Source organism: Nomascus leucogenys, chromosome 6 (assembly GCF_006542625.1).
Source record: "Nomascus leucogenys isolate Asia chromosome 6, Asia_NLE_v1, whole genome shotgun sequence".
NCBI classification, from domain to species: Eukaryota; Metazoa; Chordata; class Mammalia; order Primates; family Hylobatidae; genus Nomascus; species Nomascus leucogenys.
Window position 1 is genome coordinate 84,241,426 of NC_044386.1, and position 27,901 is coordinate 84,269,326.

A 27,901-nucleotide genomic window follows, 5' to 3' on the forward strand; every position below is an offset into this window, starting at 1 on the left:
TGGTATCATAAATACAAGTTTTATTTAAACATTTTTGTAATTCAAGTAAAAAAAAGCTGTTTTTTAACTATTGTTACATAAAAAGTGGAAAGTGAGGCAATCCATCTTTTCGACAATAATCTTCTCTTCTTATAACAGTGCCATCTTCTTTGAAAGTCCAGATAATTCCAGGCCAGGCACGGTGGCTCACACCTCTAATCATAGCACTTTGGGAGGCTGAGGTGGACAGATCACAAGGTCAGGAGTTCGAGACCAGCCTGACCAACATGGTGAAACCCCATCTCTACTAAAAATACAAAAATTAGCTGGGTGTGGTGGCACGTGCCTGTAATCCCAGCTACTCAGGAGGCTGAGACAGGAGAATCGCTTGAACCTGGGAGGCGGAAGTTGCACTGAGCTGAGATAGTGCCACTGGATTCCAGCCTGGGTGACAGAGTGAGACTCTGTCTCAAAAAAAAAAAAAAAAAAAAAAAAAAAAAAAAAGTCCAGATAATTCCTTATAAATGAGGTTTTTAATAAATTACAAATATGTAATAGGTTTTTATTCATCTTCTTCCTAACTACTCAATGCATTGTTGCATAGCAACAGTTTTTTTCTGCTTCTTCTTTGTTGGGAGTCTGAGAGTCTGAAATCTGCATTGGCTTGGTTGAGCTTGGGAATTTTTTTGGTACCAGGGGTGCAAATATCCATTGTAGAAGTCAGTAGCTGTTAGTGCTTTCTTGAGCATCACTGATCGAACACCAATCCAACCATCCTAAAGGGCAAAATACAAATAGTGAATAGGCAGGGGTGGCAAAACTAAAATGCCAAGTAAATATTAGTTTATAAAGTTTTTATCATGGAAACAAACCAACAAACCTTTACTAAATACCTAGCTGCAAACAGCACTATACTAAGTAACATGTAGAATTCCTTGACTCTATTAGGTTGGTGCAAAAGTCATTGCGGTTTTTGCCACTGAAATTAAAAGCTTATTACCAAGAAGTGATAACAAATGTATAGATCTGTATAAACATTTAAATACAAAGGGAGCAGAATAAAAGGTATCTAACATGAAATACACATATAGGCCAGGCGTGGTGGCTCACGCCTGTAATCCCAGCACTTTGGGAGGCCGAGGCGGGTGGATCACCTGAGGTCAGGAATTCGTGACCAGGCTGACCAACATGGCGAAACCCCGTCCCTACAAAAATACAAAAATTAGCCAGGCGTGGTGGCGGGTGCCTGTAATCCCAGCTACTTGGAAGACTGAGGCAGGAGAATTGCTTGAACCCAGGAGGTGGAGGTTGCAGTGAGCTGAGATCACACCACTACACTCCAGCCTGGGCAACTCCATCTCAAAAAAAAAAAGAAAAAAAAAAAAAGAAATACATATATAGACCCAGAAAAGGACAGTGAGACATATGCATCCAACACTGTTCCAGAATAAGCTGGTGAGAGACAAAGAGAGGTTGATGGAGTTTTGTATTCACAGTCTGTAGGTCAGATCAATCTATCACACATTTTAAACATTTTCTTTTTTTTTTGAAATGGAGTTTCACTCTTGTTGCCCAGGCTGGAGTGCGATGGCATGATCTTAGCTCACCACAACCTCCGCTTCCCGGGCTCAAGCGATTCTCCTGCCTAAGCCTCCCAAGTAGCTGGGATTACAGGCCTCTGCCACCACGCTCGACTAATTTTTGTACTTTTAGTAAAGACGGGGTTTCTCCATGTTGGTCAGGCTGGTCTCGAACTCCCGACCTCAGGTGATCCACCTGCCTTAGCCTCCCAAAGTGCTGGGATTACATGTGTGAGCCACCTTGCCTGGCTAAACACTCTTCTTAAGTATGAAATACCTCACATGAACACCATATGATGCAAAATACCTAGGAAATGGAAGGAATGTAGAACACTTCTCAGAACACACCATGATCTTATAAAAGAATAATGATTCCAAAGTTATTTTAAATAGTTCAGAAATCTCCTCTTTACTACTGTTAATCAGTAAAAGCAAGTAGGATACGTGTCCTGTAGTAGTTCAGCCAGATATTTTGATATGACTATCTTTTATGTTACCAAGCACAAGAGCTGTTAATTAAATTGGGCTACTGAAAATACACGTGTTCTTTTAAGAAAGCACTCAAGTTACTGAATCTTCTTTGATTGAGTAATAATAATGCCTTGGCAAAACTTCACTTTCAAAAAATTATGCTAGAGACTTCACTATTTCTTAGAAAATTAAACGATCTCCTGACCCAATCTGATGGACAGGCAGTTAAGTTCCAACTAAAAATAATAAATGATACAGACTATAACACAGCAAAACAACTATGATAACTTGAAACTAACGGAAAACATACCTTGCAATAAACCAACAGTATTTGTGACTGTTTGTGGTATATTACTGATCCTGGAATAAGAGCCTGTCCCGTTAATTTTGAATCTGAAGAATGGAAAAAAGATATACAAGAGAGAAAAGCAATTATGCAACTTCATAGTACTTCTTAAAAATCAAAAAACATCTTGGGAGGCAGTACTGATGCCGGAGAGAACACATTTGCTGATGTTGACTTTGTAAACCAAAACTTACAAGGAAACCACAGTGCTCTCTGTACATCAGAAACCCAAAGGAAAGCTTCCCATGCACATACAAAGCTATATTTCCTTTACCCAGTGACCACCTAAAATGCTGAATCTATAAGTTTTGTGTTAGCGCTTTGGTGAAATAACTAGCCAACGGGGGGAAATACATGGGATGTTTAGGATTTAGGCTGACCCTTTCATCCCTGCCCAAACAAATCCTAATTCCTAGGTTCCTGGGGAACTCCAACTACCTCTAAATTAAACCAGCTTCCTCTGTGGCTCACATTCCTTCTGTCCACCATCTTGGGAGGATGCTGATGGGCCTTAGAATGGACTTGTGGCATGAAATATGAATACACTCTGGCCTAGATTTTCACTGAGTTGCCCAGAAATTTTCATTATAATATTCACCAGAATGAAACTAATCGAGTCATTCTGCACTCTCTGAAAACCTTAAGGCAGGAAATCACAGAGCTTAAAATGGGATAGAAACACTGCTTTGCCTACTCCCCAGGGTCCTGTAATAATTTTTTTTTTTTTTGAAATGGAGTTTCACTTGTTGCCCAGACTGGAGTGCAGTGCCACAATCTTGGCTCACTGAAATCTCTGCCTTCCAGGTTCAAGTGACTCTCCTGCCTCAGCCTCCCACGTAGCTGGGATTACAGGCATACACCACCATGCCCAGCTAAATTTTTGTATTTAGTAGAGACGGGGCTTCACCGTGTCAGTCAGGTAGTCTCGAACTCCTGACCTCAGGTGATCCACCCGCCTTGGCCTCCCAAAGTGCTGGAATTACAGGCGTGAGCCACCGCGCCCGGCCAGTTCTTGTAGTGATTAAATGAGAAAATATATGAGAATGAGTGTTACAAAGAATAAGACAATAAGTGAATGTAAAGTATTATCATTACTGAACTGAAACAAACTAAAATAATTCTTATTTTTAGTAATTGTGACATATGATAAAACAGACGTATTTCCAGATAGACTACAGTGAAAACAGCTTCCATGTTAGCTATTCAAAAGTTAGTACCAGCAAGGACTGAACTGTTAACTTCTACCAAATCCAAAAGTTTAATGGTGTTCGCCATCCAGAGCGTCTGCAACGGAATCTGCAAGTAAAATTAAAGAAGGTATGAGAAGGAATACACTCAACTCCCAAACCCTTTTCAACTACTATTTTGTGTTAATCTAGACTTTTCTTTCAATTAGAGGAGTTGGGAACTCAGTCACTAAGTTTGATGGAACAGACCATAAACACGACTCTCTACATCAGTGTTTCCAGGATTTATAAGATCTTGTTTTTTTTTTGTTTTTTTTGTTTTTTTTTTGAGATGGAGTCTCGTTGTGTCACCAGGCTGGAGTGCAGTGGCGTGATCTTGGCTCACTGCAAGCTCCGCCTCCTGGGTTCACGCCATTCTCCTGCCTCAGCCTCCCGAGTAGCTGGAACTACAGGCGCCCGCCACCACGCCCGGCTAATTTTTTCTATTTTAAGTAGAGACGGGGTTTCACCGTGTTAGCCAAGATGGTCTCTAACTCCTGACCTCGTGATCCGCCCGCCTTAGCCTCCCAAAGTGCTGGGATTACAGGCGTGAGCCACCGCACCCGGCCGATTTATACTATCTTAAATGTTACTTTTAAATCAATGTTTATATCTAATATACTAATATTTCCAATTAAAAATTTATTATCCTTATGAAAAAATGCAAGCATTACATCAATTATGTTAAAAAATTTTAGAAAGTGATAGTATTCTGTATTTATTCCCATCCCTATAGGTAACGACTGTTATTCTGATGTGCATTTCCCTGTATTTTTTTCTACAAATATTATTATAAAAACCTAGAACACAGTGATAGAGACAGGAGACAGCCAAATGCCACCCCGGTCATTATACACAGTGGGCTTGCCTAAACATGTCCATGGTGAAAAATTCTGTCCCTTAACACATGCACAGTAAAGGAAATAAATCAATGTGGCGTGGCTCAGACTAAGGGCCCGCATGAGCACTGGAAGAATGGGGGTGGAGCCACCAGGAATTTGTGCCTTATGCAGGGGAAGAACCTGGCCTCTTCAGCTCCTGTGTGGTGGCCTGGTATTTAATCTGTGAGGTGGGAGCCTGTTGGCAGGACCCCCTCTTTTTTGCTGAGAGCTTTCTTTTAATAAATTCCGCTCTCCTCACCTTTCAGTGTGTCCACGTGCCTAATTTTTTCTGGTTGTGAGACAAGAACCCAGATTTTAGCTGAGTTAAGGAGCAAGAAGTCCTGCATCAATACTATTTTACAAGGACTTTTGTTATTGGACCATAAAGCATTGATGTTTCATCAGTACATACTTATTGATTTCACTCTATCTGCTGCACAGTAACCCATTTTATGAATACGTAATTTATGCAACTACCTTTATGATAGATACTTCAGTTATTTTCAATTTATTGCTATTTATAACACTATAAACTAGGGTAATAACCTTGTAGATATATCTTTGAGGACTTACACATTTCTGGATAATAGTTTTGGGGGTTTTTGTTTGTTTTTAAAGTGGAATGCCTGGGTTAAACAGCATCAACATTTTATTGCTAAACTGCCTGGATAAGTGAGAAAAAAATATGATAATCTCTTGCTGTTTATTATTAGTGAAGCTGAGGAGCTGTCCATGTATTTATGTGCACTTTTAATTTATTTATCTGTAACCTGCCTATTTATGCCCTTTGGTTATATTTTTTAAAACTGGGATGGTTATCTCATTAATTTGCAAAAATATTTTCTATATTTAGGAAATTAGCCTTTTAACTCTTATATGTGTTGTGAATATTTTCCTCAGTTTTGTTGACTTTTAATCTTGGGGACAGCCATTTTTTCCATGCATAAGTTTTTTATTATCATAAGTCTTTTCTCTCATGACTTTGGTGGTTCATATCATACTTAAAAAGGCCTACCCCACACTTTAAGATTATTAAATATTGTCAAATTATTCAGTTGTGCTTTTTTCTAGTCCTTGTGATTTTATTTTTTATATTTAAATCCTTAATCCATCTATATTTTGATTTTTTTATTATGGTAAAAAACATGTAAGAAAAATCTACTCAATTAACAAATTGTAAGTATACCGTACAATATTGTTAACTACATATGCATTGTTATAATATAGCAGTTACTATGATTTTAAAAGATAGGATTTGAGGGCTTCCCCCACCAATGGTTGGCCAGTTATCCCAATACTATTTACTAGATAATCCATCTTACCCCTCCCTCCAGTATGAAATACCACCTTTATCATGTAACACATTTCCAACATACCTGAGATGCTAGAGCCTGATTTAAATGTTAATAAAATTTAACACACACCAGGACATAAGTTCTCTAAAATTTCTGAATTGAATGCATTTATTTCCAGACTGTAGTTCAATCCTCTATTTCATACATGAAGAGAGTGAGGCTCAGAGAAATGCAGCTATTTTTCCAAGGTTGGACCCAGCTAGTTAGTAGCAAAGCCAGGACTGGCTTCTGTTTTCTGATTCTCAGTGTAGTGCTCTTTTTATGACATCCCTTAAAGAGGGTATTTAACTTTCAGAAGAGTTAGGTTGTTGTAATAATTTGAACATTAAATCAAATAAGTAAATGAATTTGAAGAACAAGTTCATAACCGTATCTATGTCATAGCCTCTTCTATAACCTGCTGGCTCACTTTTCTTTCGCCTGCTTCAATAAAAGTTCTGAAACGATTTTCGTATGTGCAATTTTTTTCTTTTAAATAACTCAAAATATTTTTGAAACATGCTTACTGATTAGAAAAGATTTCTATTTTCTGAGAGTAATAAACATGCTAGGTACATACTCAGAATATAGTCTTGTTCTTGAGGAGGTAAAGCTCACCTTATCATCAGAGCATTGTAGAAAGGAAAGGGATGGTAAGAATATAATCATTTTGGTGTCTGCCATCATTACTGCCAAAACAGTATGTTTGCATGAATTTACATTCACCTAGTTCATTTCCTTTGATCTTGACAGTTGTGTACATGGTCATTAACCCCACTTTAGAGGTAAAAAAAAAAAAGCAGAAGCTCAAAGACAAGGGCCTTCCTCTCAGTTAGTAAAGGGCAGCTCTAGGAACCAAACCCCACCTTCTGGCTCAGTCTTTTACAGCACAAAGCTTTTCTCCGTGTACAGGGAAGATAAACTGCAGAGGGTAAGAATCATCATGTAGTAAGTTATAGGTACCAAGAGATTTCAAGCTACTGGCCTAAATTGCATCTCAGGAAGTTGTCTATTTGATGTCTCCATATGAATGTCTTCTAACTTAACATATGTCAAACTTAACATGGCCAAAACTATTGATTTCTCTTCCCAAATTTGTTCCTCCCCAGACATCCTCATCTCAATTAAATGGTTCCATATTCACCCAGTTTCTCAAGCCAAAAATCTATGAATGATCCTAATTTATCTTTCCCTAATTTCCCAGATTCCATCAGCAAATTCCACTGACTCTATCTCCAAGCATAGTCTGGATGTCCACTTCTTTCTATCCACCATTATCATTGTTCCAAACTGCCATCATCTGTCATCTGGCTACAGTTGCAGCAGCTTCTTTTTTTTTTTTAATTTTTTAATTTTTTTTTTTAAAGACAGGATCTTGCTCTGTTGCCCAGGCTGGAGTGCAGTGGTGGAATCACAGCTCACTGCAGCCTCAACCTCCCAGGGTCAAGTGATCCTCCTACCTCAGCCTCCCGAGTAGCTGGGACTACAGGTGCATCCCACGAAACCTAGCTAATTTTTGTATATTTTGTAGACACAGGGTTTCACCATGTTGCCCAGACTGGTCTAGAACTCCAGGGCTCAAGCGATCCGCTCTTCTTGGCCTCCCAAAGTGCTGGTATTACAGGTATGAGCCACCACACCCAACCAGTTCCCTAACTGACCTCCACTCCACTCTCTAGCAGCAGCCAGGGCAACCTTTTAAGAATGTACATACCTAATCCCATTACTCCCTGCCGTGGCCCTCTGATGTCGTCCCACTGCACATCAATCCTACTCAATCTTGCTTTTCCCCTCACCTTAGCTACTCTCCATCTTGCCAGCTATGCTCCAGCCACACCAGCCTCATTTCTGTCCCTCAGACATGTCCATCTCTTTTCCATCTTGGGTTGTTTTTTGTTTTGTTTTGTTTTTTGACAGCTTTATTGAGATGTAATTCACATACCAGAAAATTCACCCTTTTGAAGCTTCCAAATCAGTGGTTTTTAGTAGACTCAGGGTCATTCCACCAATGCCACTCGTTTTTTTCTTGCCTAATTTTTAGAACATTTTCATAACCCCTCTTCCCCACAAAAAACACACATCCATTGTCAGAAACTTCCCATTAACCTCTCTCCTCCAGCCTATGGATTTGCCTATTTTGGACATTTCATATAAATGGAATAATAACATATGTAGTCTGTTGTGACAGGGTTTTTTCACTTAGCATATTTTTCAGGTTCATCCATGTCATAGCATGTGATTATGGTTATGGCTGAGTATTAATAATATTCCATTGTATGGCTATATACCACATTTTATTTACACATCCATCAGTTGGATATTTGGGTTGTTTTCACTTTTTGGCTATTCTGAATAATGCTGCTATGAAGATTCGGGTACATATTTTTGTGTGAGCATAATGTTTCCAATTCTCTTGAGTATAAACCTAGGAATAGAAATGCTGGGACATAAGATAATTCTGTGTTTAACTTTTTGAGGAACCACTGAACTGTTTTCCACGCAGGTTGCACCATTTTTAAGAGGTAAACATGGTACCACAAATGTATGAAGTTTCCAAATTTCTCCACATCCTTGCCAACACTAGTTTTTGTCTGTTTTTTGAATTATAGCCATCCTAATGGATGTGAAGTGGTATCTCATTGTGGTTCTGATTTGCATACCCCTAAAGACAGGTGAAGTTGCTAATCTTTTATGTGCTTATTGGCCATTCATATTATGTATCTGCTTGAAAGAAATGTCTACTCAGGGCCAGGTGAGTGGCTCATGCCTGTAATCCCAGCACTTAGGGAGGCCAAGGTGGGTGGATCACCTGAGGATAGGAGTTCAAGACCAGCCAGGCCAACATGGTGAAACCCTGTCTCTACTAAAAGTACAAAAATTAGCTGGGCGTGGTGGCGCGTGCCTATAATCCCAGCTACTCGGGAGGCTGAGGCAGGAGAATCGCTTGAATCCAGGAGGCAGAGGTTGCAATGAGCCAAGGTCATGCCATTGCACTCCAGCCTGGGCAACAAGAGCAAGACTCCATCTCAAAAACAAAAAAGAAATGTTTACTCAGAATTTTTGGCCATTTTTAATTGGGTTATTTGTCGTTTTACTGCTGAGTTATTATAAGAGTTCTTTACTCTGGATATGAGGCCCTTATCAGTTATATGATGTGCAAATATTCCCTCCCATTCTGTAAGCTGTCTTTTTTTTTTTTTTTCTTTTTTTGAGACAGGGTCTCACTTTGTCACCCAGGATAAAACACAGTAGTGCAATCACAGCTCATTGCAGCCTCGACCTCCCCGGCTCAAGTGCATCCTCCCATTCCAGCCTCCCAAGTAGCTAGGACAACAGGTGTGCACCATGATGCCCAGCTAATTTTTTACTTTTTGTAATGATGGGGACTCACTACATTGCCCAGTCTGGTTTCAAACTCTTGGGCTCAAGCAATCCTCCTGTCTCAGCCTCCCAAAGTGCCAGGATTATAGGCATGAGCCATCATGCCTGGCCTACCTGTCTTTTTTACTTTGTTGACAGTGTCCTTTGAAGCACAACTATTTTTAATTTTGATGAAGTCCAATTTCTCTATTTTTCGTCTGATTGCTTATGCTTCATGGCATCATATCTAAGAAACCACTGCCTAATTCAATGTCATGAATATTTTACACCTATATTTTCTTCTAAGAGTTTTCTAGTTTTAGCTATTCATTTAGCTTCTTTAACTTTTACGTATGATGTGACATAGGGTCTAAATTCATTCTTTTGATTGTGGACATCCAGTTGTCCCAGCTCCATTTATTGAGAATACTATTCTTTCTCCATTGGATTGTCTTGGCACTCTTTTCAACAACAACAACAACAACAAAGGTTGCAGGGGGGGAGGGATAGCATTAGGAGATATACCTAATGTAAATGACAAGTTAATGGGTGCAGCACACCAACATGGCACATGTATACATATGTAACAAACCTGCACATTGTGCACATGTACCCTAGAACTTAAGGTAAAATAATAATAATAAAAAAAGAACTATCTTTTGGGAACTACCTTTAGAAAAAAAAAATCAATTGACCATAAATGTATGGATTTCTAGACTTTTAAAAAAATTTGAGACAGTCTCACTCTGTCACCCAGGCTGGAGTGCAGTGGTGTGATCTCAGCTCACTGCAACCTCCACCTCCCAGGTTCAAGTGATTCTTGTGCCTTAGCCTCCTGAGTAGCTGGGACTACAAGCATGCGCCACCACATCTAGCTAATTTTTGTAAATATTTTTAGTAGAGATGAGGTTTCACCATGTTGGCCAGGCTGGTCTCAAACTCCTGACCTCAAGTAATCCACCTGCCTCAGCCTCCCAAAGTGCTGGGACTACAGGCATGAGCCATCATGCTTGGCCTATTTCTAGACCCTTAATTCGATTCTAATGAGCTATAGCCAGTACCACACTATCTTGGTTACTGTAGTTTTGCAGCAAGTTTTGAAACTGAGAACTATAAGTCCTCCAATTTTGTTAGTTTTGGCTATTCTGGGCCCCTTGCAATTCCATATACATTTTAGGAGCAGCTTGTCAATTTGTACAAAGAAGCCAATTGGGATTTTTTTTTTAGGAATTGTGTTGAATCTGTACATCAACTTGGGGAGTAGAGACATCTTAACAATACTAATACTAAGTTTATCCAATCAATGAATACTGGGGTCTTTCCATTTACTTGGGTCTTCTTTACTGTTCATTAGCTCTAATAGTTTTTCTGGAAATTCTTCATGATTTTCTATATGCAAGATCATATCATCTACAAATACAGACAGCTTTACTTCTTCCTTTCCAACCTTTTGTTTGGTTGCCTTGTTTCTTTTTTCTTGTCTAATTGCCCCAACAGAACAAAGTTAAATAGAAGACATTTAACTTTGAGAGAGCAGACATCTTTATCTTCTTTGTTATCTTAAGGGAAAGGCTTTGTCTTTTCTTTCTTTCTTCTTTTTTTTTTTTTTTTAAGAGACAAAGTCTGGCTATATTGTCCAGGCTGGTCTCGAACTCCTGGCCTCAAGCAATCCTCCCGCTTAGCCTCCAAAATACCTGGGACTACAAGCATCCACCACTGCGCTTGGCTTCTTTCATTAAGTATGATGTTAGTTACAGGGTCTTCATAGATGTCCTTTATCAAGTTGAGGAAATGCTCTTCTATTTCTAGTTTATTGAGGTTTTTTAAAATGTGTTGGATTTTGTCAAATGCTTTTTCTGCATCTATTGAGACAGTGATGTAGCTTTTGTCCTTTATTCTACTAATATGATATGTTATATTGACTCATTTTCATATGTTGAACCAACCTTGCATTCCTGGAATAAATCCCACTTGGGGCAGGGTGTGATGGCTCACACCTGTAATCCCAGCACTTTGGGAGGTTGAGGTGGGCGGATCACTCAAGTTCAGGAGTTTGAGACCAGCCTGGCCAACATGGTGAAACCCCATCTCTACTAAAAATACAAAAAAATGAGCTGAGCATGGTGCTGCATGCCTATAGTCCCAGCTACTCAGGAGGCTGAGGTAGGAGAATTGCTGGAGCCCAGAAGGCAGAGGTTGTAGTGAGCTGAAACTGCACAATTGCACTACAGCCTAGGCGACAGGGCGAGACACCAACTCAAAAAAAAAAAAAAAAAAACCCAAAAAACAATCCCACTTAGTCATCATGTATAATCCTTTTTTATATGTTGCTGGATTTGGTTTGCTAACTCTGTGGAGGACTTGTGCATCTATATTCAGGGATATCAATCTGGAGTTTTCTTTTCTTGTGATTCTTTGGGTTAGCCCACCTTGGGTTTTGCACTAGCTGTTCCTCTGCCTGGAATGCTCTTCTCTGATCTAGGTATGGCTGGCTCCTTATTGTCTTTCAGATCTCAGCTTAAGTGTCAGAGAGAGGCTTTCCCCATCACCAATCTAAAATAACCTCCAGTTATTCTATCACATGATCCTATTTTTATTTTCATCAAGGAATTCATCACACTATTTGATTTTTTTTTTTTTTTTTTTTGAGATGGAGTTTCGCTCTTGTTGCCCAGGCTGGTGTGCAATGTGCAATCTCGGCTCACCATAACCTCCACCTCCTGGGTTCAAGTAATTCTCCTGCCTCGGCCTCCCAAGTAGCTGGGATTACAGGCATGCGCCACTAGGCCTGGCTAATTTTTTTGTATTCTTAGTAGAGACAGGGTTTCTCCATGTTGGTCAGGCTGGTCTCAAACTCCTGACCTCAGGTGATCCACCTGCCTTGGCCTCCCAAAGTGCTGAGATTACAGGCGTGAGCCACTGTGCCTGGTTTTTTTTTTTTTTTGCTTTTGAGATAGAGTCCTGCTCTGTCACCCAGGCTGGAGTGCAGTGGCGTGATCTTGGCTCACTGCAACCTCTGCCTCATAGGTTCAAGCAATTCTCTTGCCTCAGCCTTCCTAGTAGCTGGGATTATAGGCGCATGCCACCACGCCCAGCTAATTTTTTTGTGTGTTTTTAGTAGAGAGGTTTTCACCATGCTGGCCAGGCTGGTCTCAAACTCCTGACCTCAGGTGATGCATCTGCCTCAGCCTCCCAAAGTGCTGGGATTACAGGCGTGAGCCACTATACCTGGCCTGATTTTTTTTTTTTTTTTGCTTATTTGTTGTCTGTCCTCCCACAACACCTGTATCTATAGTACCTAGTACATTGCTTGACACATAATAGGCCTTCAGTAAATATTTTGTTTAATGAATGAATAATAGCAGCTATCATTTAATGAGTACCTATTCTGTGCCAGATACTGTACAAGATGCTGTAAATACATTATACCAGCCCTGATATTCCAATGAACAAACTAAAGCTTGGAGGTTAAATAACTTTCTTGAGTCTACAAAGTTAGGAAGTAGCAGAGTCAAGATGGAACCCAGCTCTGTCTGGCCCTATGGTCCTTGTTTCCTGATGCAATTGTGTGGCAGCAGGAAAATGACAGGATTTGAAGTAAGATAGATCTCGTTCAAAACCTGACTCTGACTTTCATTAACTAGCAACACGACATTGAGTAACACTTAATAACAATTCATTATCTACTTTAAGCCTCAATTTCTTCAACTTTAAAATGGGATGATAATAACTGTAACATGAGTCTGTGATCCTCCTTATTGAAGAATTTAGCATGTTATAGATATCCAATGGTCGTTCCCCATTTTACCCAATATAAATAACAGAGATGGCCCATTAAAAACCACACACTTGGCTAGGCACAGTGGCTAGTGCCTGTAATCCCAGCATTTTGGGAGGCTGAGGGAGCGGATCACTTGAGCTCAGGAGTTCAAGACCAGCCTGGGCAACATGACAAAACCCCATCTCTACAAAAAAATACAAAAATTAGCCAGGTGTGGTGGTGTGTGCCTGTGGTTGCAGCTACTCAGGAGCCGTCACAGGAGGCTCACTTGAGCCTGGGAGGCAGAGGTTGCAGTGAGCCCAGGTTTCACCACTGTACTCCAGGACTGGGTGACAGAGCTAGACCCCGTCTCAAAAAATAAAACAACACACACACACACACACCCACCCACCCACACACACACACCCCCACACACACACACGGTAAGCTCAGTGTTCAAATAACACAAGTAGCTATTGAAATGAAAGAAAAAAACTCCACAAATTTATCAATGAACTGAGAATTTAACTCAGACATTTTAACAAACTGTTATATTACTACACTTGGTGTACCATATGTAGAAATCAATGATTTAACAATCTGATTGTAAAAAATTGGCCAAAGGCAGAAAGACATATTGGAAAAAGCACAGGATTAGGAGTGAGAAGATTTAAGTTCATTATTTAGTGACTGGACATTCCTGTTAGTTATCTCATTTTCTTTCCCCTCACCTACGAAGTAGGATAGTAAAACTTGGTTATGTGAAACTGCAATATACATATATTTAAAAGTGCTTTGTGAATTCTAAGGTCTCTATAAACACTTTAAACAGTTTAAAGAATTTTTAAGAATAAATTTCAGGTTTCCTAGGTTTTGTTCCTAAGATCAACCTTTTATTTAGGATACTTTTATTTGGGATACTTTTATTTGGAATTATTCCTAAATAAAAACATTTAGAAAGCAAATTACACACATAGAAAACCAACTAGGTAGAACTGCAACCTGACTTCCCAACTTACTGTATTTCCAATGGCACGGTAAAGTCTGAATATTTGTTCTGAAGTTTGTTCCTCCCATTTTATACAACTGGTACCAGCAGAAATCTTAGGGGCTACAAGATAAAACCAAGAGCAAAAATGAACATCAGGGTCAGTGTCCATGAATTGACAGCTATTGATACTGAATAAGAGATACCAGAGAATTCATTCTAACCTCTTGACTTTTCTATATGTTCAAAATTTTCCATATATCAAGTAAAAATAATAAATAAATAATCATATAAATACTAAAATAAAACATGGGTGAACTTCTTTACATCCTGGGAGTAGAAAATGCCCTTCTAACTATGAAATGAGACTATATCAACTTTTTTTTTTTTTTTGAGACAGGGTCTTTCTCTGTCACCCAGGCTGGAGTGCAGTGGCGTGATCTCAGCTCACTGCAACCTCCACCTCCCAGGCTCAAGAGATTCTTGTGCCTCAGCCTCCCGAGTAGCTGGGACTACAGGCATGCACTACCATGCCTGGCTAATTTTTTGTATTTTTAGTAGAGACGGGGTTTCGCCATGTTTGCCAGGCTGGCCTCGAACTCCTAACCTTAAGTGATCCACCCGCCTCATCCTCCCAAAGTGCTAGGATTAGATGCGTGAGCTACTATGCCTAGGCAAAATAAACTGTTTTTTAAAAAAAAAAGACAAAAAGAAATGCCATGAGTTAAATCAAAAAACAAATGACAAGCTGAATTTGCAAATTATCTCAGAGAGGACTAATTTCTCTATTATAAAATATAAGTACTCAAAAAACTGAGAAGAAAAAGACCAAAATGTTGATAGGAAAATGGGCAAAAGATATACTACCACTCAGAAAAAAGAAATGCAAATAGTTCTTAAATATATGAAAAGATCTTCAACATTACTGACAGTGAATAAGGTACATTAAAACTACTCCAAGTAGTTTTACTATACTATTCCGAATAACCATGTTATCTTCCTAATCTTACTATTATTTGAAATAGCAAAAGATTGGAAACAACCCAAATGCCCATCAATAAGACATCAGTTGGGTAAATTATGATATATTCACATAACTGAGAACTATGCCAACATAAAAAAACAAAAAGGAGGCCAGGCATGCCTTTGGGAGGCCAAGGCAGGAGGACGGCTTGAGTCTAGGAGTTCAAGACCAACCTGAGCAACATAGTTAGAACTTGTCTCTACAACAAATTAAAAAATTAGCCAGGCATGGTGGAATGTACCTGTAGTCCCAGCTACTTGGGAGGCTGAGGTGGGAGGACTGCTTGAGCCTGGGAGGTTGAGACTGCAGTAAGCCATGGTCACACGATTGCACTCCAGCCTGGGTAACAGAGACCCTATCTTAAAAAAAAAGAAAGAAAGAGGAAAATCTCTTCTTACTAATAGGAAGTAGTCTCCAAGATACACTATTAAATGAAAAAACAAAGGCATAGAAGAATATGTATCTTATGCCACCTTTTGCGAAGGAAAAATAAAAAATAACACTATGTATGTGTTTACTTATTTTGGCAAAAGGAAACACTGGAAGACTAAATCAGAAACTAATAAAAATGTTACCTATAGAGGGAGGGATATGGGTTAGATGAGATAGAGATGGAAGTAGGACTTCTATGAGTGTACCTCTTTAAGCTGTTTTAACTTTTGAACCACGTAAATATTTTATGCATTCAAAAAATAAAATTTAATCATAAAAGAAAATAAAACAATCCCTAAAATAAAAAAAAAAAACCTGAAACTTAACTATATATGAAACTAGGTAACAAAACCACATGGAAAAAATAATCATTACCAGGAAGTTTTGAAGGCAGTAATCTGACTGTATATCCTTAGGATACATTCTAAGGATCAAAAAGGAAAACTGTAAAGAAATCTTAAGTCTTACTTAGTATTTTTACTGTTAGTAGTAATATTGGTATTGTAATGCTGAAATGATGTTATGAATAGCAAATAAACAGGTTAATATTTAAAAAAAGATAGTGTGAGAAAAAATAAGGAAAACCCTTTAATGATAAATTTGAATCATAAACAATATGAGCTTGAATATTTTTTAAAAATATAACTTCTAGTTTCGTCCACTGATACCTTATCTTGCCATACATTGTTGTACCAGATGATCTCTAATTATCAACCCCACTAAAATGAACAGAAGCTCCCTGGAAATCACACTGGTTGATTTCAATGTGGGCCACAGGACACATAGGGGAGCCTGGGACATATTGTGGTGGAAGCAAGAAAGCACTCCAAACTAGTGGGAAGTGAAGAGTGTTAACAGAATGTAGGAGCCAAATTTAAGGGGCTCCCACGGGCAAATATGGGAAATTTGAGCAACACAAAGAATTATGACTGTAAAACACAATCAATGAAAATCTACGTGTCAAATGATACTAAAAAGAACGCATCTGACACCAAAATTGAAGGCAATTAATGGCATCAACTTCTTATTCTAATTAAAGAGAAAGAAGCCCCTGTCCCCATTTTAGGATGAACTAAAATTCATCTCTGATTAATGAGGAAAAACTGTTCTTTCCAGAACAATACCAGCTATTAAATGTAAAAGGAATTAGAAAATTGCCATTTTGTAATCCATAGTGAAATAATTCATTTGGGCAAGGAATATCAATCTGTACTAAAACCGTCATGTGAAAGGTTGTTAGGGAACAGGATATCTGCACAGTGCCAGAGTATTACCCCACAGATTACCTGCTAATTGCAAAAGGGAAAACACTTCTTAACACTGGAAAGATCTGGTGGTCACCATCTCAACCAAGTGATCAAACTTAGCTTCACTTGCTTTAGTACAATCTGATATCTTGGCTTACTCAAGTGGTACCTTAAGACTGTAGGGGACAAAAGTGAGACTTCTCTAGGTATGTTAACTTTTGAATCAGCTATATGTTTTACATATTCAAAAAATAACATTTACTCATAAAGAAAAATAAAAAGTAATCCCTAAAATTAAAAACTGAAACAAATGTTTATACTCCTAACTGTACTAAAAAAAACAAAAAAGAAGAAAACAAATGTCACTGAAACACACTCTTTCCAAAAACTTTAAGCCTGAATCCAGCCAAACCTTTAGAGCTAATTATAGGAAATATAAGAGACAGGGAACAAGTTAAACAACACTGTAAGAAAACAAATCAAGTAACTGGCCTGATCTCTTCAAAAAGTCAATGACATAGAGCGAGGAAAAAAAGAGGAATTTTTTAAGAGACTAAAAAGACATAACAACTAATTACAATTAAATCCTAGTTTGAAAAATAAAACAACTATAAAATAAATTTTTAGACAATTAGGAACACTTAAATATGAACTGAACATCTGATGCTATTAGGAAATTGTTCATTTTTCTTAGGAAAGGCACACTAAACTACTTAGAGATGAAAGATCATGATTCATACTTCCAAATGAATAAGCAAAATTTAAAATACACATACTAAATACATAGAGAGAAAGAAAATATGGACAAACATTAATAATTGTTGACTCTGGGGTAAACTGGTGTTTATTATACTGGTCTTTCTATTTAATATTTTCAAAATCAAAAAGTTAGAAAAAAATGCTCAATCCTTCATGAGGCTATATGCTAAGAGGGAGAAAGAATGTTTTCTAGGCCGGGCGCGGTGGCTCACGCCTGTAATCCCAGCACTTTGGGAGGCCGAGGCGGGCGGATCACAAGGTCAGGAGATTGAGACCACGGTGAAACCCCGTCTCTACTAAAAATACAAAAAATTAGCCGGGCGTAGTGGTGGGCGCCTGTAGTCCCAGCTACTCGGGAGGCTGAGGCAGGAGAATGGCGTGAACCCAGGAGGCGGAGCTTGCAGCGAGCCGAGATCGCACCACTGCACTCCAGCCTGGGTGACAGAGCGAGACTCCCTCTCAAAAAAAAAAAAAAAAAGTTTTCTACCATTCTTTGGAAAAGCACACAAAAGTGGGCACTCAATCAAAATTAAGGGAAAAGTACAACTAAGAAGTCAGAATGTTCAGATGCTATCGTGACAAGCAGAACCTTTAGAAAGATGAGAGTCTCTGCAGCCTTCACTCACCATAAGTCGCCCCCTCCGTTGGCTGCTGCCTTCCATTGCTCAGACTTTCAGGCAAATTTTTCAAAACTGAAATGAGCTAAAAAAAAAAAGAAGAGTGCGATATATTCAAAATGAACAGAAGAACAAAAGCAGAAACACATTACAATTCAGTACCATGAAATAACCTATAACTTTTTTTTCTTTTTCTTTTTTTCAAATTAAAAAAAATTTCTTTACTATTGGCTCTTCAAGGCTGAACCTATAACTTTAAAAGATCTACGTGGCAGGGTAAGGTAGTACATTGGCTTAAGCTGTGAGGATAGGTGTCTACTTGGGGAAACCTCAGTAGAGATTCTGCTCTCTGTAGAGTACAGGTCATTGATTCACTTCTAGAGAACGCTGTGGAAGCTTTGGCATCAGGATAGCCCGGGCTTGGCTATACACACTCTCACCCCATGGGTAACAAGGCAGTGAAACCTCATAGGAGAATGTACCATGGAGTCACCCAGCTCTGGGTTCAAGTCCTAGTTCTACCACCTACCAGCTGTCTCATTGTGGAAAAGTTATTTAGCTTGTCTCTGGCCTTCAATGTCATCATCTGTGAAACAATCAATAGCAACAACTACCTCAAAGTTGAGAGGGTAAAAAAAAACGTCCATACAGTATCTAGAACAGTCGTAGAACACAAGCCAATGTTCAATAAACGGCAGTTACTATTATAAGATCATTTGTGAGGTAAGTGCCTAGAATAGGAAATACCATCTATACAGGTGGGAAAAAAATATTCCTCTGTATAAAATTAACCCGTTCATATGGAAAACATAAATTTAGTCATTAAACATTTACCCAGACTCTACTCATGCAGTTTCAATGAGCTATATATACAAAGTCACAGAGAGAAGAAAGATCATCTATAGGTAGAATGGTCAGAATTCTAGCGCAAATGACTGAAGCCAGGCAAAGAAATGGAAGGAAAGCTGAGTCGCTTAGGAAATTGCTGTTAGTTCATTCTGACCGGGATGCAAGGTATTCATATGAGAGTGAGGAGAGTGAAATTGAGAAGAAGAGTCTAAGGCCTCACTATGGCATGTAGTAGGCCATATAAGATCACCTGTTTCACTTGAAAGCCTTTATTCAGTACTTACTCTTTGTAAATTCTCAAAGATTTACATGAGATCACAAATGCCAGGCTAATTTCTAGGAAGCCAAAGATAGAAACTACTCTTTTTTGTTTTTAAGAAAATTAGAAGTCACAAAATTGCTCTTCTTTTTATAACCACTTAGGAAACCCACTAAATGAGTAAAAAGCAGTATGATATTGGGGAATTATACCATATTGGCACCCAGTCTTGACAACACTGCTTCCAATTCCTTTGCAGTGCTCTTGGGTGGCACAGGAACAGTTTCTTGTTTGAGAATTGGGCCTACATCAAACCTAGCAAAAAATCAAAATAAAATAATAACAATGATTACTATTTCCTGAATCAACGTTTGTCTACACACACAAAGATACAAGCTGGGTACAGTGGTCTGCATGCCTATAGTCCCAGTTGCTCAGGAGGCTGAGGCAGCAGGATTGCTTGATCCCTGGAGTTTGAGACCAGCCTGGGCAACACAGCTAGCCCCTATCTCTTAAAAAATAAAAAAATAAATAAAGATAGTTTATCACTGGCTATTAATTTGGCTGTTAGCCATTAGCAAGGAAGATATGTCAGTTTGAAAGACGGGAGAACAAAATATGGCCTGTATTTAGAGTCTAAATTTATTTTTTCCTAACCAAAGAAAGGATACAGTTGCGTACCAGGAATTTAATTACAATTACAGAAAAATTGTATCATTAGTAATAGCATGAAGAAATATCTATTTGTATATGAAAAGCATAAGGCAAATAATTTATTTTCCATGGAAGTACAGTTAGGAAGTTCATAATTATTTATTTCTATAGTCCCTTCCTCAAAGGATGAGAGTTTTGCCTAGATTATCACCATGGGTGATTTTAACTAGGGCCAGGCGTGGTGGCTCACGCCTGTAATCACAGCACTTTGGGAGGCCGAGGTGGGTGGATCACGAGGTCAAGAGATCGAGACCATCCTGGCCAACATGGTGAAACCCTGTCTCTACTAAAAATACAAAAAATTAGCCGGGCATGGTAGCGCACGACTGTAGTCCTAGCTACTCGGGAGGCTGCAGCAGGAGAATCGCTTGAACCTGGGAAGTGGAGGCTGCAGTGAGCTGAGATCACCCCACTACATTCCAGCCGGGGTGATAGAGTGAGACTCCATCTCAAGAAAAAAAAAAAAGTAAACGCAAGTATATTTGCATTCCCACAAGTCTGACATTTTATATCAAGCTTTGTAAACACTGGTCATAGGTTTTCATGAGAAATATGCTTTATTTAATTTTTTGTACTTTTTGTTTTTGTTAATTCGATTTCTAACCTAGAAGCTTTAATGTTTATTGTGAAAAATTGCAAATATTCACAAAAACGGAGTGAACAGTCTAATGAATCATCATATACACATCATTCAGATTTTTTTTTCTTTTTTTTTTTTTTGAGACAGGTTCTTGCTCCGTCACCCAGGCTGGAATGCAGTGGTGTGATCTTGCCTCACTGCAGCCTCAACCTCCTAGGCTGAAGAGATCCTCTCACCTCAGCCTCCTGAGTAGCTGGGACTACAGGTGTGTACCACCACACCTGGCTAATTTTTTTATTTTTTATATGTTGCCCAGGCTGGTCTTGAACTCCCGGACTCAAGTGATCCTCCCACCTCGGCCTCCCAAAGTTTAGGATTACAGGCGTGAGCCACCATGCCTGGCTCAGATTTTAGAACTACCAAAGTTTTGCCACTCTTGTCTCATCTACTCCCTCTCTTGTTTTCTGAAGTAAGTTAAAGCAAATCCCAGATACCACGTTGTTCTTGTGAACTTGTGAATTATTCTTTTCTAAGGGGAAATTAGGTGGTAACAGGCAGAGACTGAATAAACTCCTGAAGTAATTCTAAATAATTGCTTCTAAAAAATTGTTCTAAATTGTTTCTAAATTGTTCCAAGGTGTAGGTATGACAGGAAAAAAATGAATGTTTCAGGACAATTACATTGCATATTGATATGCAATATATTCTTATTTCAGGTTCCACAAATTTTTTGGCCATAGTTTAGAAACCAAGGCCAGCAAAACCAAGATTCAAAACAATTAACATACAAAAATCCATCTCTCATTTATACAATGTCTTTTATAGAAATCCGAGTACTAATAATCTTATTTCAATTAACAAATTAAGATTTACATATGGACTTTAAAGAGACCCTGCACAAATACCAAAAGACATATGGTTTATGTTAGAAACCAGGAGAAAACAGAAAGGATATAAAAGCAAACGAAGCACTCTGGAGTCACAGAAATTAGTGAGCACCACCCATTCATCCACTGCCCCTCAAACAGGCTGACATCAACATTTAAAAATCACAAAAATCTCAAGAAAGGAAAATATGTGCTACCTTTTAGGTCTAATTTGCATAATTGTTACTCCAGTAACTGTGTCTCCGTGAAGCACTGTATGGATTACAGGGGCTGGGCCACGCCATCTCGGGAGGCAACTGGGATGAACATTCAATATGCCACTGGGTTAGAAAATGTAGAAATTAGTATGTCAGTGGGCTTTACCCCTTCGTTACCACTACCTAAGCTATTATGCTACTTTTCATTAGGAAACTTTCCCAGAAATTTGGAAAAACTGACAGTTAAATGTAAGTCTTGTATCACCTGAAAGGAAAAAAGTTACATGTAAATTCACTCTCTTACCATAAGAAACCAATGAAATTTAATTAAAAACAGAGCTAAGACAACTATTTGCTGTTCTAAAGATGTTCTGTCTGGGTGTGGTGGCTCATGCCTGTAATCCCAGCACTTTGGGAGGCCAAGGCGGGCGCATCACTTGAGATCGGGAGTTTAAGACCAGCCTGACCAACATGGAGAAACCCTGTCTCTACTAAAAATACAAAATTAGCCAGGTGTGGTGGCGCATGCCTGTAATCCCAGCTACTCAGAAGGCTGAGACAGGAGAATCGCTTGAACCCAGGAGGCAGAGGTGTGGTGAGCCAAGATCATGCCATTGCACTCCAGCCTGGGCAACAAGAGTGAAACTCCGTCTCAAAATCTACAACAGCCCATGATGTCTGCGAGTTTTTAAATAAAATTTTAAAATGCATTTATGACTATAAGAGAACCACTCAAACCCTATTATGCATCTCATGAACAATTCTAATTTTATAGTTTAGTCACATAACTATCCTCACTTCACTTGGTTTACATACAGATTGCCTAAAATAAGCTTTTTCTTTTTTTCTTTTTTAAAAAAAATTTTTTTTGAGACAGGGTCTCGCTCTGTTGTCCAGGCTGGATGGCCCACTGCAGCCTCAACCTCCCAAGCTCAGGAGATCCTTCCACCTCAGCCTCCTAAGTTGCTGAGACTACAAGTGCATCCACCATATCCAGATAATTTTTTATTTTTTGTAGAGATAGGGTCTTACCATGTTGCCCAGGCTGATCTCCAACTCCTGGCTTCCAGTGACCTGCCTTGGCCTCCCAAAGTGCTGGGATCACAGGTGTGAGCCACCACACCCAGCCTAAAATAAGCTTCTTGAATCCCCACCAAATGATCCATTCACCTTTGCTGTTTATCCCAATATACCTATCATCCACTGATGTGCAATTTAAGTACTTTATTAATTTGTCATTAGTTTAATGATGTCTCCATCAGCATGGCTGTGCACTTGGGAGCATGTATATATAAGAAAGTCTTATATTCTAAGTCTCACTGTTCAGCCCAATCCAACAAACCTTCACTGAGCACACTCCATGTGTGGGCACTGTTCTAAGTGTTAGGCATACAAGCAGCAGTGAACCAGACAGAAAAAAAAAACATCCTGCCCTCAGAGAGTTTATGTACAAAAAGTGGGAGATAAGCAAGAAAAAACAAAATATGTACAAGGTTTGCCAGATGATGCTGAGGGCTATGGAGAAAATAAAGCAGAGAGGAATATGAGGGGGACATATTACAATTTTAGTAGTGATCAGAGAAAGCTTTACCAACAAGAAAACACTTGAACAAGAACATGAAGAAGGAAATAACTATGCATATATATGGGAGAAAAGCATTCCAGGCAGAGGGAACATTAAGTACAAACATCTTGAAGAAGGTAAATGCTCGGCAAATTCAAGGCACAGCTGGGAGGCCAGTTAGGCCTGGCCCAACTTTTATTGAGTAAGACAGAAAACTGCCAGAGGATTTTGAGCAGAGTGACATGATCTGACTTATGTTTTAAAAGGATCACTTTGAGGCAGGGCACAGTGGCTCATGCCTGTAATCCCAAAACTTTGGGAGGCCAAGGCAGGAAGATTACATGCAGCCAAGAGTTTGGGACCAAGTTGGGCCACATAGCGAGATCCCTGTCTCTAAAAAAAAAAAAAGAGTTAGCTGGGTGTGGTGGCACATTCCTATTGTCTTAGCTACTTAGAAGGCTGATGCACGAAGATCCCTTGAGTCTGGGGCTGCAGTGAGCTATGATAGCAACACTGTACTCCAGCCTGGGTGACAGCAAGACTCTGTCTCTAAATTAAACAATAAAATAGAAATAAATAAATAAATAAATAAATACATTTTGACTGCTGGATTGGTAAAAGACTGAGAGGGTCAAGGACAGAAGTAGGGACCAGTTAGGAGGCTTCTGTAGTAATGTAGGCGAGAGTGGCAGCAGTGGAAGTGATGAGATACAGACAGATTCTACACAGCTTTTGAAGGCAGAGCCAATAGGATTTACTGATGGATTGGATATGGGGTGTAAGAAATCAAGCATGACTCCAGGATTTTGGTGCCAGCAGCTAGAAGGATGGAGTAGCCATTTATTGAGATAAAGATTTTAGGAGATGCTTTGGGTATCTTGAAAGTAAAGTGGCTATCAGACATCCAAGAAGAGCTGTGGAGGCAGTAGGTATTAGGGGACTAGAGTTTGGGGACAGAGCTGAGCTAGAGGGACCAATTTGGGCATTGTCAGCATATATATGGAATTTAAACGAAGGTGGATGAAAGCTTATAGAGAGTGATAAGGAGTTAGATATATTTTGACAACTCATGCCACAAATAAAATGTTCTTTAGTACTTGAAAAGAAAATATCAGGCCGAGTCATGTGTCAGCCAAATATGGCTGTGCCCAGGCGAGTTGAGCAAAGGCTTCAGTGAGCCCCGGCATGGCTAAAGACGACCTGGGGAGGCACTAACCAGCTGCTGGGAGAAGAGCATAAGGCTCAAGATGGAAAATCATAAACCCAATACTATCAAGGAAAACTTAACAATCTTTGATATCATAACCAGAAAAATTAACCAGCTTTCACAAGCAGAAAGGAATCTACCTGAAGAGGGATCAGCATATGTTGGATTTAATGCTCTCTGTGGCCTTATAGCAAATAGTCTTTTTCAATGCGTCTTGAACATGACACAGGCTCTTACAGCTGCTGGCTTACCAATGGCAGTGATCCCTTTTCTTACAACAAACACAGCTTACAAAAGTTTTGTAAATTTTCCTTCAAATACAGGTGATTTGAATTGTGAAACCTGTACCATAACACAGAGTGGACTGGCTGGTCTTGCTTTTGGTGGTCTATGCCCTGTTTTCTTGTCTATACCTGTGACTGGAGGCCTAGCAGCCTGGTATGAATCGACTCTGTTACCAGAGAAAGGGAACATCTTAAGTTACTGGATTCAAATTTATAAGCCTGTCTTTAGAAAGATGTTATTTCCTATTGTGTTCCAGACTGTGTTTGCAGCATACCTTGGGTTTAAACAATATAAACTACTTCTAAAGGCCCTTCAGTTACCTGAACCTGGCAGAGAAATTCATTGACTTTAAGCAAACATGTACACAAAAATATAATGGTAAAAATAAAAAAAGAAAATATTACAGAAAGCATACAGTTCAAATTATCACTTTTATATACAAGGTCCATTTATAAAGACCAAGGTTTCTATACTGTATTTCCTTACAAATAAAACTTACTAGGGAAATTTAAGAATAAGAGCCTCATTCAAAAGTCGGCCAAACGAAGCCACTACTCCAACATCATATTCTCCAGATCCCACGTCCGGCCACTCGTATACGGGAAGCTGAGACTGCACAGCATATTGCTTCACTGGTAGTCCTTTTGATGATGGGGAAGGCATTGTGACCACCTCCAGTTTGTCGATTAACTCTTCCTCTTTGTTTTCCCTAAATTAGATTGGAAGAAAAATGTGACAGTGTTAAGGCAATGACTCAAAGCTAAAACTACTTCACATATCGCTAAGTATGTTTATGATTAAACTCATGAAGCATTTAGGGCTAAATGATTAAAACTAGTGTGAGAGACTGAGTTTTCATTTTTTCTTTTTCTTTTTTTTTTTGAGATGGAGTCTCACTCTGTCACCCAGGCTGGAATGCAGTGGAGCGATCTCAGCTCACTGCAACCTCTGCCCCCTAGGTTCAAGCAATTATCCTGCCTCAGTCTCCTGAATAGCTGGGATTACAGGCATGCACCACCACACCCGGCTAATTTTTGTGTTTTTTAGTGGAGGCTGGGTTTCCCCATGTTGGCCAGGCTGGTCTCGAACTCCTGACCTCAAGTGATCCACCGGCCTCCACCTCCCAAAGTGCTGGGATTACAGGCGTGAACACCGTGCTCGGCCTCAGTTTTCATTTTTTATTTAATTTTTTTTTTTTTTTGAGATGGAGTCTCGCTCTGTCGCTCATTATTTAATTTTAATTATTTAAAATGTAAAGAGTGACACATGGCTAGTGGCTACTGTTTGAACAGTATCATTCTAGGGATTTCCTGTGCATACAAAAACATATACCGTATGGATACTTTACACAACTGGGATATTACATATGCTTTGCATTTTTTTTCCTCTTAACAATGCTATATATGCTATTATGTGAGTCTTCTTGAAAAATGGGTTAAATGTACGTATATTTGTATATGCACTGAACATTTCTAGAAGGAACTGAAAACAGTGGCTGTCTCTGGATAAAGGAACTGGGAACTGCTAAACAGAGATGGAAGGAAGTAACTTTTCACTGTATATCCTTTGAATCCATGGAACTTTTTTACCATAACCATGATGCCATTCAAACACTACTTTTTAAAAAACAAACAAAAATACATAACATGGGCATCATTCCATGGCAGTACATGTAGCACTGCCTCATCCTTTTTACCTGCTGCATAGCATTCTAGTACGCGGGGGGTACATTTATTAAACAGGTATTGCATGCACACGTTGAGTTATGAGGAGTATGTCCTGGGGCACTATAAAGGAAGCACAGGAGTAATGGAGCTGCCAAGTGAAGCATCATCAGAAGTATCAGGATAGGCCAGGAATGATGGCTCAGGCCTGTAATCTCAGCACTTTGGGAGGCCAGGGTGGGAGGATCACTTGATCCCAGGAGTTTGAGATAAGCCTGGGCAACATGGTGAAAACCCGCCTCTACTACAAAAAATTTAAAAATCAGGCGTGGTGGTCCAGCACGCCCGTAGTCCTAGCTACTCTGGAAGCTGAGATGGGATGACTGCTTGATCTTTGAGGTCGAGGCTGCAGTGAGCTATAAGCTGGCCACTGCACTCCAGCCTGGGGGACAGCGCGAGACCTCGCCTCAGAAACAAACAAAAAAAGTCTTGGTATAAATGTGTAAATGCAGTGAGAGACGCATGTGACAACAGCAGCCCCCGGAGGGTGTGCAAAGGGAACATGGGGTTTCCTTCCGGGTGTGTGCACAGAGGGGTATGTGGAGGGAAGAAAACCACACAGGGGATTGAAGAAGGATTCAATACATGAGGGGCTGCTGTGAAGTGTTTGTGGGGAAGAGGAGATGGAGATGACAAAAAAAAAAGTGGAAGGAGGACTGCGTCAGGAAAAAACAGAATGGGGAAATAAAAAACATTAATTGGGAAAAAGAGGCAGAGACGTATATATGGTATTGCCACCACATACCATGGACTCTCAGGACTGGTTGGATTTCAAATAATTTTCTTTCCCAGTAAACAAGATTTGTTAAATATTATTAACACTAAATGTATACCTAACAGTTCTGATTTATAAATTTATTCTTTGGAAAACAGGTCGTTTTTGGACTATGTCCTTGTATACAAGGAGCACAGGGGGAGCAAAAGAGCGAGACACGGGTGTGCCGAAGGATGGGGGGCAGGAGGAGGAACTGCAAAGCAGGGAACTTTTAAGTGGGACCTGGTTTTAGTCCGAACCACCTCGGCTGATGACCTTGGGCAATCGCATAACCTCTCTGAGCCACGGATTCCCCACACTCAAAACGGCCAGGGAGGCCGTGGGACTGGCCCGGGGAATGCAGGCAGAGCGCCCAGCCCCGGCTCGGCACAGCGTGGGTCGCGGGGCGCCTGGAGAACCCACAGAGGCGGCGGGGAGTGAGGGGCGCAGACCGCAGGTACTGGGCGCCCAAAGGCTGACCGGCGGGAACGGCGCACCTTCCGGGCTCCAGAAGACGCCGAGATCTGCGCCCACACCGCTCTGCCGCCCATGCTTTCCGCAACCAGAAGTCCAAAACCCTCGGGGCCGGCCGCCCGCGCGGCCTGGAGGCCTTCAGCTGCCGGGTCCCCGGATCCCTGGCCCGGGTACCTGGCGGCGTGAAGCGCCCGCAGCGCCTCGCGGGCGAACTGGTCCGTGCCGAAGAAGAGCACCCGCCAGGGAGGCTTCTCGCGGACTCTGGAGTCCCGGCAGTCTTCCTGGCTGAATCGGGCCAGTGCTCGCCACTGGGGACTCGGCCTCCCGCGCCTGGCGCCATGAGCCAAAGGAGGACCCCAACAGCACCGGACCAACATCCTCAATGCTTCGGCCGCCGGCGGCC

The 27,901-nt window shown here is 40.1% G+C and overlaps 2 protein-coding genes across 3 annotated transcripts; one reads left to right on the plus strand and one right to left on the minus strand.

The window, feature by feature from the left end:
• Positions 1-2: 2 nt before the first annotated feature.
• Positions 3-27,901, minus strand: MTFMT (mitochondrial methionyl-tRNA formyltransferase). 2 transcript variants are annotated; one of them, XM_003267103.4, is made up of 9 exons: positions 27,673-27,901; positions 25,046-25,255; positions 21,491-21,613; positions 19,325-19,427; positions 18,014-18,089; positions 13,957-14,048; positions 3,594-3,672; positions 2,341-2,423; positions 3-755 (listed from the first exon to the last, which is right to left on the minus strand). In XM_003267103.4, the coding sequence occupies exons 1-9, from the start codon at positions 27,873-27,875 to the stop codon at positions 561-563; spliced, it is 1,164 nt and encodes a 387-aa protein (XP_003267151.1). In that variant the 5' UTR covers positions 27,876-27,901; the 3' UTR covers positions 3-560. The 2 variants fall into 2 exon arrangements, with proteins under 2 accessions (XP_003267151.1, XP_030670424.1); XM_030814564.1 differs by lacking the exon at positions 27,673-27,901 and adding an exon at positions 27,522-27,659 and having other exon boundaries at positions 494-755.
• LOC100602969 (transmembrane protein 126A-like) lies at positions 24,302-24,892 on the plus strand. Its single transcript, XM_012507179.2, has one exon. The coding sequence runs from the start codon at positions 24,302-24,304 to the stop codon at positions 24,890-24,892; it is 591 nt and encodes a 196-aa protein (XP_012362633.1).

What these genes read in the sequence shown, in the direction of transcription:
- LOC100602969 (XM_012507179.2), top strand. Translation starts at nt 24,302, where the DNA reads ATGGAAAATCATAAACCCAATACTATCAAGGAAAACTTAACAATCTTT.
- MTFMT (XM_003267103.4), bottom strand. Translation starts at nt 27,875, where the DNA reads ATGTTGGTCCGGTGCTGTTGGGGTCCTCCTTTGGCTCATGGCGCCAGG. An exon ending in AACGGAGGGGGCGACTTATG is followed by an intron (nt 14,049 to 18,013) that starts GTGAGTGAAGGC and finishes TTTATCTTGTAG; the next exon opens with CCCCTAAGATTTCTGCTGGT. An exon ending in TACTGTTGGTTTATTGCAAG is followed by an intron (nt 756 to 2,340) that starts GTATGTTTTCCG and finishes TTTGCCCTTTAG; the next exon opens with GATGGTTGGATTGGTGTTCG.